The sequence below is a fragment of the Chamaea fasciata genome, unplaced genomic scaffold (assembly GCF_029207755.1).
Source record: "Chamaea fasciata isolate MVZ Bird 193981 ecotype frontalis unplaced genomic scaffold, bChaFas1.0.hap1 SCAF_6, whole genome shotgun sequence".
In the NCBI taxonomy this organism is placed as follows: domain Eukaryota; kingdom Metazoa; phylum Chordata; class Aves; order Passeriformes; family Sylviidae; genus Chamaea; species Chamaea fasciata.
Genome location: NW_027094091.1, coordinates 69,912,454 through 69,926,010, shown reverse-complemented (window position 1 = coordinate 69,926,010; position 13,557 = coordinate 69,912,454). Strand labels below are relative to the sequence as shown.

Below are 13,557 nucleotides of genomic sequence, written 5' to 3'. Positions count from 1 at the left end.
TCGTGCCCTCAGTCTCGCAGGTTTCCCAGCTCTGGAGCTGAGCAGCCGGGTGGCGGCAGCACTCCATCTCCTGGGGGAGCTGGCAGCCGGCCTCTGCCTGGAGCCGCGCTGGGAACGGTGACTCCAGGGTTACTCGCTGCTTTGCACTGCCTGGAAGATGCAGTGCGAGTGTTTCGTGCTGCAGCCAGAGACCTGCAGGAAGAATTCATCTTGTGATGAGCAGAACAGATACCGGCAGATGAACGCAGCCATTAGGAAGTCCGGGATCCCTGCTAGTCCTAAATTGGTCTTGTTCTTTCCGCGGAGCTGGGCAGAATATTCCTGTGAGCTGTATCTGCCGGCGCTTTGCAGGCAGAGCAGAGTTGCTGCTGGCCATGTGTGACTCTTGTTCAAATCCTATTGACACATAACATCATTTCTAAAAATGTTTGGCACTGATCTAATCATCAGCCCAGAGAGGCCAATTACTCAAGCAGTTTGTGTTTTTTTTTTCACTGTAGCAGATTCTGTCAGACCCTGAAAATAGAAGTCCAGTATTTTTTAAATTTTTTTTTTTTAAGGTTCATTTCCAAAATGTTGCAGCAGCAGTCACGAGGATGTGGATCTAGACAAGAAGTGCCTGAAAACCCCTTTACCTTCCAACGAGGAGCTGGTAAACCAGGCTTAACTGAAGTCACATCCCTTTTCAGAGACCCTAAAATAATTTCCATCCTTTCTTCTCTCCAGTCCATGAGTGTCTTCCATGGGATAGTGGTCTTGCTGCAGTGCTTCACCAACATGAGTCTGCCAGTTTTCCCCTGAAGACTCAAGGGAAGATTTTCTTGTTGTTTCGTGTGACTTTCTTTTTTTTTTTTTCTTTTAATTTCTGCAGCTCCCATTTCATGGTATTTGAAAAATTCCGGGGGGCTGAAGTAGTTGCCCCGTGCAAATTGGTAAAGGATGTTTTCTTGCTAGATTTTGGCCCACAGAAACCCTGTGGTAATCTGAGAAGGGCAGAAAAGACCAAGTCAAGGGAGGTGGTGCTTGGAGTCTAATCACTAAACTCCTGCGGATTAGAGCCGGGGCGCTGTGCCAAGGCGACCCGAGCGCTATTCCTGGCCCTTTAAACCCCCCAGCTCCTTCGGATACACGTTTCAGAGAAAGCATCAGCCTTGCTGATCAGTTTTCCAACCCTCTGGAACTAAAAAAGAATGGCTGTTAAGTGTGATAAACCCGTTCCAGGCTGGCAGGGTGATGTTCCTGGGAGTGTGGGGGCCATTCCCGCTGCTGCCAGGAGGATGGCAGCGGGTGAATTCTCAGCACTGTGTCCCTTGCAGGCAGTAGAAATCGCTCCTTTCCTTTCTCTGCTCACCACACTGTTGCTTCTCAGCAGCTCCAGGCCTGGGCTGATGCTGCCTGGGCTGGAGGAGCTGGTCTTGGGACATGGTGTTGAGGCAGGGCTGCGGGACACACAGGTGTGTTACACACCTGCACACGCGTGGGTGCTCAGGGAATGGAGCTGAATGCCAGGATAAGTACAGACTTTACAGAGGAATAAAGCTCCTGTGGTTTGTGTTTGGTCTGGAAATCCAGTCCCATCTGTTCCAGATGTTTCCAGTTGAGTTTATAGCAAGGAGCTACTGTGCTACTTTGCAGGGAGAAAATAATAATAAAAAAAAAAATCCGGGGTTGTGCCTTCACTACCATTGCAAACAGGCAAGGTTATCCATGGAATATGTTCCCTTCTGTTGCCTTAGAAAAGATGCATAAATAGTCTTAAATAATTTAACGAAGAGCTGGAGCTTTCAGGGCAGGTTGATGTGTGCCTGAGTGCTGGCTTGGTGTGCTCTGCTGGCATGGAGCACGTCCCACCCCTCCGCTCCCAGCGGCAGCTGCTTGGGCAATGGCACCTTTCCTAGCTCAGGGAAATTTCTGCTTCAAATCCTCTGCCTCCTGGAATTCAGGCAGAAACAGCCTGTGTGAAGGAGGAGCTGGCTGTGGACTAGACCTAAGCTTAGGAGTCAATGCTCACATACATTTCTGGGTACGGTGCTTTATTTTTTACTGCCATCCAATAATAAAAAAGAAAAACGTGTATTTCCATATGCTTTAGTACTGTGTTGGAATATGACCTGTTTTTCTTCATTGTTTTTATCTGTGCCGTGTTTGAGACTTGTTTTGAGAGTTAAGCTGTGGACTAAGAGCCAAGAATGAGGCCAGCAGTGGGTTAGTAAAGGTGGAGGAAGACTTGGCAGAGGTGGGAGAGGGGCTCCTCAGGTACTGCTTTCATGACATGGAGCTCTGGTACTTCCTTTTGTGGCTGAGTCTTAGCTTTTATTTTCTAGTTAGGTAGCCAGGCGTTGGCATGCAAGGTAGACACCCTAAGGCATTCTGAATTCTTGGTATTCATCTGTTCAGTATTTGTACCCTCCTGAATCTGACTATTCCTTTAAGATAATCTGCAAGTGTTTGCTGCTACTGCTCTCAGAGGATCTTGAATGGAAGCGATACGGAGGGGAAGAAGTTTTGAGGACCTTGTCTCGCTCTGAACCGAGCTTGTCCTTATTCCCCTGAGGGAATATAAGGAAAAGGTGTTGTTTTATGCCTGATTATTGGCATGAAAACTGGCTACCAGCTTGGTCCTAGCTGTATTAGGATAGAAAGCTCCCATGGTGACTGCCCAGTAGTGAGCAGCAAATGTGTACTTAGCCTTTAAGGAGATTATTTAACACAGTTCCAATTTTGTTTATTATTATTATTTTATTATTTTTGTATTTGCTTGTCAGGAGTGGATTTGCCGATGTAACCTCGGAACGCAGGCAGGGTCTGATTTAGTGGGGGAAACACAGCAGCAGGAGTCCTGGGCAGCTCTGCGGGTGATGGCAGGAGCACGGAATTAGGAGTCTCTGCTGTCCGCGGAGGCAGATCAGAGGTGGGGAGAAGAGGGGAGGGGAAGGACAGCAACCACTAAAACCCTTCCCCAAATGGATGAATGAATGGGTGACACACATAAATGACTGCTGCGATGATCTGACTTACTGTAGCTCGGTCTCGGGATAATCCTCATGTCAGATTTCTGTAAGGCCAACATGTGACACAAAGCTGGGCTCCCAGCAGACTAGTGTGCCGTGCTGGTATTAGAGGCTGGCCGGAGCCCGGGCTGTGCCGGGAAGGCGCCTGTGTCCGTGTGGGGTGTGCCCGCTCGCCTCCCTGCGCGGCTCGGCCGCCGCCGGCGGGAATCCCGCAAACCCTGGGCTCTTGCGCAGGCGGCCCCAAGCCTGCCCGTGTGGCCGTCCCTTTCGCAAAATAGAGGAGGGGGGAAAAAAACCCAGACAGGAGGAACAGGAAAGCCCCCAAAGACTTGTAGCTGGGATTACCTTGTTCACACCTGTCACCACTGATGTCCTCTCAAGGTCAGAATTGGAGCTACGTGGGGCCAGCTTAAAGCGAACGCCATGTGAAAGGAGCTCTATGAAGGAACAGCAGGCACTGGAAGGAGGACAGGAGTGCCCAGAGGAACATGAACAACAGCTTGCAAGTTAACCTGCCCAGGACTTGGGCTGGTTCAAACAGCTCGCTCCAGGAGAAGTCTGAGCATTCCTTTTTTCTTTTCTATTACTATAGGATGGAGGACGAGGCAGTCCTGGATAGAGGGGCTTCCTTCCTTAAACATGTGTGTGACGAAGAAGAAGTGGAAGGTAAGAGACCTGGACTGCTGGGGAGGAAGGGTGCCTTTGCTTTGGTGTTTGCACGTAGGATGGGCACAGTTGGAGGGCAGAGAAACAGGATGCCTTTGGTTTGCCCAGTACTTCGTCCTAAAATTGACTGAAACGTGGGTAGGCTTGGTCAGGGTGGAAGTGCCTTTTTAGAGAAATCTCCCATTTCAGTCCAGGAGCGAATGTTGTTGTGTGCTGCTGGCACACGCTTCCACTTCCCCCAAAGTCCTGTTTGCTGTGTCTTGCATAATGGCTGTGAAACACCAAAGCTGTTTGCTTTGTTTTCCTCCGTGAATGGAGTTTTGCAATGCTTGCCTACCGCCGCTGCAGTCATGACGTGGAAATATGGAGGCAGGTGGAGAGACCAAGTGGAAAAATGAGCAGAATTTGTAACAAGTGTCGGGGTGAGCTTAAGGCAGGAAGTGAACATTTCCCTGGGTTATTCTCCGTGCTTGTGAGGCATAAAGAGAAGGGTTTTCCCTTGAAGGAGAACTTTTTAATAGAGAAAACAGTTTCCTCACTTCATAGGGAAAGAGTAGACTCCCTTGGAAGCATTTTTGTTTTCTCTCTTAACTAAAAATGTTGTGAAATCCTAAAGGTAAAAGGAATTTAAAGGAGTTTGCTTCAGGTTTCTTCCTGGAAAATGATGAAGCTGATAGGAGTGAGTTAGTGGTAGCAAATTCTCTTCTCGTTTTCTGAGGATTGGTTGTCTGTGGGCTTGATAAACTAGTGGGGGAGAAGGAGGAGAGCAGGACTTCACCAAGAAGGGGGAGGATTTCACCTTGCAGCACTATCCTTCCCCTCCTGACTTCAGGATATAATTTTATTCTAACTCCTTTATTTGCAAACAAATGCCTGTGGCTTTTCAGTTGAAAATGTTTTGAAAGGTGTAGGGTTACAGCCATGTAATTGTCACCAGTAATGGACAGGAAAGGCTCCAGCAGTAGGAGAGAAAATAGTCTCTAAAAAGAGGAGTTAGAACACTTCCAGCAAACCAAGCCTGTCCTTTCCACGAAAAAGCCTGTGTTTTCTTCCTCTCTGGGATGAAGTAATCTGCGCTCAGCCACTATAAATCATCATGTTGGGTTTAATGAGGCTATTTGCTGTCTGCAGGGTCAGGTTTGTATTAGCATTTTGCTTGTGGAATAATTGACACTTTGGCACAGCAGAAAACATTTGAGAAGGGAGAGAGAGAGAGAGAGGATATTTTTTTTTTGTTTTACTCTCTTAAATGTTGCCATGTGCTGTTTTGGTGTGCAGCGGCCACATGTGATGCTCCAGGAATATAACACAAGTGCTTGTTGATGATGAGCGCAGGAGGGTCCTTCTGTCTGTCTGCAGGGGATGTGGTTACTGCTTGAAGTAACGTTTGTGCCTGTGGTGTGTTTATGTCCTTGGTTCCCATGTGGATACCCTCATTTGGTTTTGTTGGGCTAACAGACCAGTTGCAGCTCATCTGGTTGGGGGAATGAGGAGAGGAGGTGAAACTGGTGCTTCTAATTATACGTGACAGGCCTCTGGAGCTGGAGCTGCTCGGCTGAGCCTCCGGAGAGCCCCGGAGCCGTGTAGCCAGCTGATTCCCTCGGTGGTGCTAAAGGCAGCGCCGTGGTTCCTGCCAGGCTCCTGGGAGCAGCCCAGCTAAGTCACCCAAGGATCCAAGGCCGCGGCATCTGTCGGGGTCACAGGACACGTGTGGTGCGTGGATGGGTCGGTCAGGAAGCCGCTTCTCGGCCGCTCCGCTCTGCAGTGGGACAGCCTGGAATTCTCGGCGTGCCTGGCAAATCTGGGGCGCTGCCGCAGTGCCAGTAAGCATTAAACGGCTCTGGCATTTTGAGGAGCTCTTACTTGTCTCCATGTTCCCAGCCCCGATGGTTGTGCAGTTCTCTGTGTGTCCTCAGCCACATCTGTCTCTGCACAGAGGTCCGCGTGCGTGTCTCCGGTGTGCACCCCAGGCGCAGTCATGGTCCGCGTGTGGGGGATGAACTGTACGCGCACAAGAGCGGTTGTGGTTGGAACTGATCTTCGAGCCTGTCCACTTCCAGCCCCCTGCCGTGGGCAGGGACGCCTTCTGCTAGGCAAGGTGGCCTGTCCAACAGTTCCAGGAATGGGGCCGCCACGGCTTCTCTGGGCACGCTGTGCCAGAGCCTCCCCACCCTCCTAGGGAAGAATTTCCTCCCAGTATCTAATCTGACCCTGCCTTCTGTCAGTTTAAGAGCCAGCAGAAAGGCTAAAATGTCAGGTTGCAGACCTTTGGCTGGCACTTGCTGCTGATGCTTTTAAGTCCCTGTAAGATTCCTGCACTTACAGTGGGGTGTTTTAAAGGAGGTGAGAGTCAGTCAAGAGACTAAATTTCACTAAAAATGAGCCGAGAGGAGCTAGTTTCTTTTCCTTCTATGAGATGAAGGGGAGTTGTAACCTTTATCAGAAGAGATAGGGCGGTAGAACTCAGGGATTCCCTGGCAGCAGGAGCGAATGGGAAAACTCTCCAGCAGATCGTTCTAATATGCCTCAGGACCAAGCTGCTTTTGCTGCTTTTTACGTTGCTTTGAGTTCAAAGAGGCGAAGACAGGATTTTGTAGGTGTCACTTTGAGCATCCCTCTTTGGTGTGTTCTTGGAGAGAAGAGAGGAAGGTTGTTTGCTTTGTCAGTAATGCCCGCAGGTTATGTTTGTGGGATGGAGATAGCAACACTGCGCAACCACTAATTTGATTATGCAGTGGTGTGGAGGAGAGGGAAGGACCTGGCTTTTTAAAGAGGGGTAAAAATGGGCATTTCTGGTCAGAAAGGCGTTGAGACGTTTTCAGAGTGGGGCAATTGTCCCTTGTGCCCTCGCTGAGTAAGCGTAGCATTAACAGAAACTGCGCATACCTGACAGAAATATGCCCCTCGGGCTTGCTTCCAGGGATTGTTTAGTCCGTCTCTCGGGTGGCACCTCACCCTGGGCCTACGCTGGAATGTGCCACCGTGATATCAGCTGTTGACATTTGAAAATTACTCCACTCCAGCTCCTCCCTGCTGCCTGGATCCACGGGAGGGCTAGGTGGTGGATCCAGTACATGTTAGGAGGCGTTGCTTGGCTGGAAGTGCCCAGAAATGTGACCTGGTGAGACAAGAGATCTGCCCAGGTCTAGGGCAGAGCATGAAGGAAAGCAAGCACAAGCTGGCTTTCCTGGGGAAATCAGGAAGAGGCAGTGCCCTGAGCTGTGCCAGAGGAGCCTTCCCATTCAGTTAGGGCACTGCACGTTCCTTTCCTTGAACGTAACGCTGTGCTGCTGTAAGGCCCCTGCGAGGAGTGCTGGTATGTGTGACATAAACAGATTACTTAATAACCAATTTTGCAAGAGGGGAAAAGTAAAGCTCCACCTTATCCTGCGAGATAAGGTATTCTTGGCTCTCTAAGCGTAACTTCCCCTGGACTTGCTGCCACCCTGACTCCGTGGCGGGGTGGAGGATGCTGGATTTCAAGTGGGACAGCTCCACTGCAAAGCCCGAGGAGCGCACTGGCTCCACGTGTGAGGAAATGGGGAGCAGCACGCCTGTCCTGCCTTCCAGATGATGCGCAGTGTGCGGGTTTTGATAGCGCCTCTCAGCACTGCTGTGGGAATGAATTCAGGAGAGTGTGCTGTTAGGGGGAACTTTTCGTGGGTCCTGCTATCGTTGCTGCATTTACTGTTGTGCTGCTAACTCTGCAGGGAGGCTAACCCAGGGATTTTGTAACAATGTTCCATAACTACTTGTTCCGTTTTAGCACTTTCCTCCTCCTTGCTTTCTATTCTCGACCCGGTTGTGTCATTGCACTTTGCTAGCAGAAAGCTGTGTGATGCCATAAGCCCGAGATTAGTCCTTGATGGTTGGATCAGTGAGGAGAGAGGTTAAAAGGGCAGAGATAACTGTGAACATCTTTACCTGTATTAACAGCAGGCCAGCGGTGGGAGAAACGAGCTGTATTTGCCCACACACTTTGATTTCTTTTTCTCTTCTCATCCCTGCCGTCTGTTTTTGATCCGTGACCTGTTTCATATCAAAGCCTTTAACTGCTTCTGAAATAAATGTGATTAAAAAATTAATCAGGTAAAATCTGATCACAGAATGTGCTCATTAATATTCTTTGGTAACTATAATTTATGTGTAGAGGCAGACCAGGCTGTGTTTTGCTTCAGGAAAACTGAACTGGGCTTCTCTCCTGCAAAAGCCAAACTCCGAGGACTCAGGCAGTGCCTTTGTGCTCTCTTCCCAAACTGCAGCTGGCACAACTTCCCTGGGAGGATGCTGAGGCCCTGGCACAGGCTGCCCAGAGAAGCTGTGGCTGCGCCTGGATCCCTGGCAGTGTCCAAGGCCAGGTTGGACAGGGCCTGGAGCAGCCTGGGATAGTGGAATGTGTCCCTGCCCTTGGCAGGGGCTGGAATTGGATGAGCTTTAAGGTCCCTTCTGACCCAAACCGTTCCATGAGTCTATGAACTTGGGAATGACAGGTGGAGTTTGGGTCCCAACACTGCTCCAGGCAGCTAAGTAAAAACAAGACAGGTGTTTAGATCTTCCCAGCTTTGAAACACCACGGTGAAAGATCTCAGGTCTTCGATTCTTTCCTTTCCGGTGTTAATTCCCCATGGCACTTCACAGGAGAGTGAAGGAAAGGTGGTGGTTTCTTTGCAGTGGTGAGTAGTTTTGAGCCAACGTGTGCTGAGCGCGAGGTGAAGGAGCGTGTTTCCGTACCGTTCTGACAGTGGCCCGTTTTTTCCCAGCTCCAGTCAGTTTAGAATCACAGAATCATTTAAGTTGGAACAGAGCTTTAAGATCATCAAGTCCAACTGACTGGAAACTATTGTCAGTTCTCTGACGTGGCAGTGAAACTGGTCTTGTTGGGGCCCGTGCCAGTTAGAAAGGTGGCCCTCCCGTGGCACCTTGCAGCCTTGGGTGGGAGCAACTGCTCTCATTTCAGTCAGGATTCAAGTCTAGCTTGACTGTCTGCTCCCGTCTTACTCTGCCTAACAGCCCTTTTTTATGGTATAATAACACTGGACGTGACAGTTCAGCATGGAGATTGAAAATCAGATATAGCCTTTGCTCACTGGTCAGATGTGAGTCCCAGATGTGCTTGTGAGCCTTCCTGGATTTTTCTAGGACGTTTAAAATGAAACAGTAACCCAGAATGTGTTGGGGAGGCCCGGTCATGTTGCCTTAGCTGGTGCTAGGTGACACAGGAGTGTTGTTCCCTTTCCTACCAGGACGGCTGAAGCTGTGCTTAGCCTGGAAACTGGTGCTAGGGCTGTAGCTTGCTGGTGTGAGCATCATCCCAGCCTTTCTTGGAGCCCTGTCCCTTCCTTTCCTTCTGGTGATGTTCCTACTCTGGTTGCAGAACGCCAGGTGAACTTAAAGCCTGAGAAGGGACACGGGGAACTCTTACGCTCCCTGGAGGAGCTGCGTGCTGCTGGAGAGGCCTCGGGAGCCTTTGTGTGAGCGCCTTTCTTTCTGTTTGCATTCCTTCACGGTGCCCTGCTGGCAGCGGCGTGGCCCTCCGGGACCCCCGGCTCTGGCCGCCTTCCATCAGACACCTGTTCCAGTGAAACTGCAGCCTTGGAATCAAGGGTCGCTTGCAGAGGGCTGGTTTGGGGCTTTTCCCAGAGAATGGAGGCAGCTTTGGATGTCTTAGTCACCATACCACAGCTCTTACTTCTCTTGAAGCTGGGTCTAAATCCTACCTGCGCCTGTGAGCCTGAGAGTGTCAAGTACAGCTTGGTACTCAATTCTTTCAGTCTTGGTAATTAATGAGATGGAGATAGGAAAAGATTTTCAGCCAAGATCGGTTCTCTTGAGTGGTCATTTGGAGCATTTTTGGAAGGGGATATAATTTTAAAGGATGCCAGAAAATCCAAAGGTACCATGCTTCCCAAGAGCTAAATCCCGCAGTCTGGCACAGATCCCCTTCTCTGCTCTGTTCCCCAGAGCCCTGCGTCCTTCAAGTTTTCTTCAGCTCTTCCTTCCGTTGAAGCCAAGCAGTTCTGGCCAGATCAGATCAGATCACAGCGGGACAGGTTCGGTGGCTTTTATAGCCTCTCACAGCTCCAAAGAAGAGAGAAAGAAAAGCAGCTTATGGGGTTGTGGGTAAGAGTCTCGCAGCGGCTTACGTAAAGCTCGGGGAGAATACCCCCACCACATGTTCATTGTTCTGTCGGAACAATGCCCACCCCTTCAGTCACTGCCACCCTGCTGGCTGACTTTGTTCCGTCTACACAAGCAGGGTTTCTAGGATCAGGAAGACAATCGAAGACTTGGTTTTGTTTTGTTTTACTAATTTTATTATTTTATTATTTTATTTTCCTGTTTAGATATTTTTTTACTTGAATTTATGTGAGCTCTGTCTTTTAGGGCTAACCTGTTGCTCAGATCTAGCTCACCTTTTACACATGCTTTGCTGGAGTGGCCTCTGAATCTCGTTAGGAATCTGGCAGGTGCAGTCTGGGTCATGGATCATCCGTTTGGAACAGAGGAGTGCAAGCTTTAGGCAAATGGCTGGGAAGACTTCCCTTAGTCCTGTCTAACTATAGTTTTGTTGCATAGGAATGCTGTAGATCTCATGCTGACTTTTTGAAGCTACCGAAGTGCTAGAAGCCTGATGTTAGAGAGGAAGAGGAAAAGGTCTCCAATTTCCATACTGTCTCCCCCTGCGCAGCTCATTCCCTGTGCCTCACAGGCGTTTCAGTCAGTGACTGCATGTTAAGAGGTGAAGTGCAGTAACACAAGTATATGAAATGATCTTTGCACAAGTTCTCTGGTTAAGGAACTGCATCTTCCTTGCTGTTGGTGATCCTCGCTTGAATCTTAGCCATGAATTTGGAGTTCTTCTCCTGGAGCTGGCAGACTGAAAGAGATCCCTGGTTCCTTCTTTCCTTTCCCTAATCTTGTTCCTTCTTTCCGTTTTTTGTGCCATAGTAGCTCAGGATTGTCTCTCCTGAAGCCTCTGTTTTATATTTTGTCCTTTCCTGTCTCTCCCCCATGGCAGGCTTGTCTCCTGGCGGCATTTATCAGTCTGTGAACCTGCTACTCAACCTTATGGTTGTTGTTCCCATTTCCTGGTGGAGTCATGCTGACCCTTTTCCTTGGCGAACCGCCACAACACAGAAGAATTGGTAAAGTGCATAATACTGTTGTTTGTAGGAGAAGGCTTTTGGATCTGGTCTGTCTCCAGCTAGTGCATTCAGTTTTGTTCAGGTTTCCACAAAGTGCTCGGTGAATCCTTCTGCCCTTTCCCTGACTGATGGATTTTTACTTGTGTGGGAAATCGGTCACTTGAATACTGGCATGTTTTGGAAACCCTGTGGGGACCGGTGGGTGAGCCTGGGACTGGGCAGCCTGTCTGGAGGACTGATGGGGGTTTGCTTTTCCCTGGACGTACAGTGTCTCTGTCCGTGGGCATGACTGGGAATAGCGCTTGGCTCTCGCGGAGTGCGCGGGGAACTCCTTGCGTTCCTTGTTTCTGGCTGTTCTCTGGTCGGGCTGTCCCGCTGGCTGTGCAGCCCATCCTGGGAGTGCACAACAGCCTGTGTCCTGGAAGGTGGAGCTGGTTGGGGTGCAGGTCCTGCCCCTCTGCTGCTGCCAGCACCTGTAAACCCCTCTACAGCCAGGTAGAGCTAAGGGCACCTGGCATGTGACGGCGTGGCCTTCTGTTCTTATTTCTTGAGCTGATTTGAGACTAAGCAGGGCTTAGTTTGGGACTTTCTTAGTACTACTTTTAGTATCTCCCCTTTAAAATGGATCATCCCCCTGATTTATTTGTCCGTTTGAGCTGTGGGCTTTTTTTATGTTGTTAATTTCTTTGATTCTCACACAAAATGAGAAGCACCTTGCGCCAGCAACCCCAGGCTGGAAAAGCAGCTGCTCTAAAGCACAGCGACCTGGCTGTGGTCGTGGCAGCGTCCTGGCTGGTGCCACCTCTTGCTATGGGCTTGGCTGTGTGCTGACACCTCCTTGGGCACAAAGCCGTGCCATCTTCAGCTGACCAAGCACGTGGCAGGCTCTGTCCCCTGCCCCTCTGTTGTGACTGCAGAGCAGATCTCGAGGTGGAGGAGGGCTGCCTGAGGCTTTCAGTTCCACCCAGGGATAAGACTGAAGGCTGGGCGGTGAAAATGGGCTGAGAAGATCCTGCCTTTCATGGAATCACAGAGTGGTTTGGGTTGGAAGAGACCTTAAAGGTCATCTCATTCCAACCCCGTGCCATGGGCCTCTGAGTGACATGGCTGGGGCATCCTGAGCAAAGCACATTTTTCAGGTGGCCCGAAATACTTGGCCAGAGCTGGTGGGGAAGATTTTGGCTTTGTGGACAGCTGTAACCACATGGGCCTGTTGCAGTCTGATTTGGTTTAATGTGACTCTCCCTGTTTTTGCAAAGGAGTCATTAAAAGAAAAACAAGGGCTGGGTAAAAACTGCTAATGCTCAGCTTCTTTTCAGTCCTTTATACATTTTTAATATTAGCTTTTGATCTTGTTTTCTGCTATGGTGCCAGTGTGAGATTCTTTATGGGCTGGTCTTACCACGCACTGAGTCTCAAGAATCCAGTCATGTGGAAAGGATTCTTTCTTAGGTGCAGACTTTATCCCTTGATCCCGTAACTTTCAGCTTCTTTCTCCAAGTGGCTGAGTTTTGTTTTGCTGAGGAAAAGCCATTCCCTAGTATGCATTTTTCAAAAGAGCTAGTGCTTAAAAATGGAGGGGCTTATAATAAAGTGATCCCTCAGAATGGTTGTGGTTGGAAGGGACCTTAAAGGATATCTAATTCCACTACTGCCATGGGCAGGGCCACCTTCCACTAGGCAGGGTTGCTCCAAGCCCTGTCCAGCCTAGCCTTGATGATGAGCAGATATTCCTGCAGGCAGGGAGGGAATGCTGCATTTCACAGGATCTCAGCTGCGTGATGCACAAGTGGTTTTTCACTAAAACTGATTCAGGGAGTCTCCTATGCCCAGACTCCAAATCTGGGTGCTGAGTCATGAACTGCTGTTCTTCAGGAGCTCTTAGTCAAGCAAAAGACATGGTTTCAACTGAGTTTTTCCAGGAGAACCTCCCTGATGATGACTGCTTTTTGTTTTATTAATAATCAGATTAAATGATTTTGTTGCGGACTTGGGGCTCAGTAAACATTCTCCGTGGTCACAAAAGTCAAGGATTTCAGCTACAGTCAGTGTAAGTCCAAAGAAGCCCCTGTCCACTGTCCCTTAGAAGAGAACCGGTGCCACTGGGACCTGCAGGTCTGCCCGTGCATCTCACAGGTGGGGTTTGAGTGTTGTGAAATAGACGCTGGTGTGGTGGGGCGCACACAGAGGGTGATGCATGTCCTGGGGAGGGCCATGGGGGCAGCCCCTCCGGAGCGGCTGGGCTGGCTTTACAGGAGAACAGGCTTGGGTTTAGCACTCAGCTCCGTGCCTCCCATCCTCTCCAGGCTGCAGGATCCTTGCGATGCCTGTGTGTCACATTACGTTTCTCAGGCAGTGGTTCTCATGGGAAAGGCCGGGTTCCCCCGGTGAGTCGGAAATGTCCCAGGAGCCCAGCGCATTGAGAGTATGTGTCAATTGTTTCCTTCCAGGCGCTTTGGGAAGGGAGCCTAGAAGATTATCTCAGCATTTGGAACAATATAAATAGATGCCAAGCACTTCAAGTACACGAGAAGGAAAATGTCTTGCTTGGCCTCCCTGAACAGTCGGGGAGGGGGGGGCACAGCAAGGAACATTAAATAAGTCTCTGCCTTCAGACTAGGGAAAAGCAGCAAAGCAGTGCAGCTGTTTGCCTGCGTACAGACAAGCGAGTTTCATATGACCAAAATCTGTGCTGTGCACACGTGTTCCAAAGATTAAAGAGATTGTCCAGTTCT

The 13,557-nt window shown here is 49.7% G+C and overlaps 1 protein-coding gene across 5 annotated transcripts in view; it reads left to right on the top strand.

Moving 5' to 3' along the window:
- SLC4A4 (solute carrier family 4 member 4) overlaps positions 1–13,557 on the top strand; it is a 123,501-nt gene that overhangs the window by 26,463 nt on the left and 83,481 nt on the right. For all 5 annotated transcript variants that reach the window (XM_066184725.1, XM_066184724.1, XM_066184720.1 and 2 more), the window contains exon 2: positions 3,604–3,677. In XM_066184725.1, the coding sequence (XP_066040822.1) occupies positions 3,604–3,677 (74 nt within the window). The remainder of the gene's footprint in view (positions 1–3,603; positions 3,678–13,557) is intronic.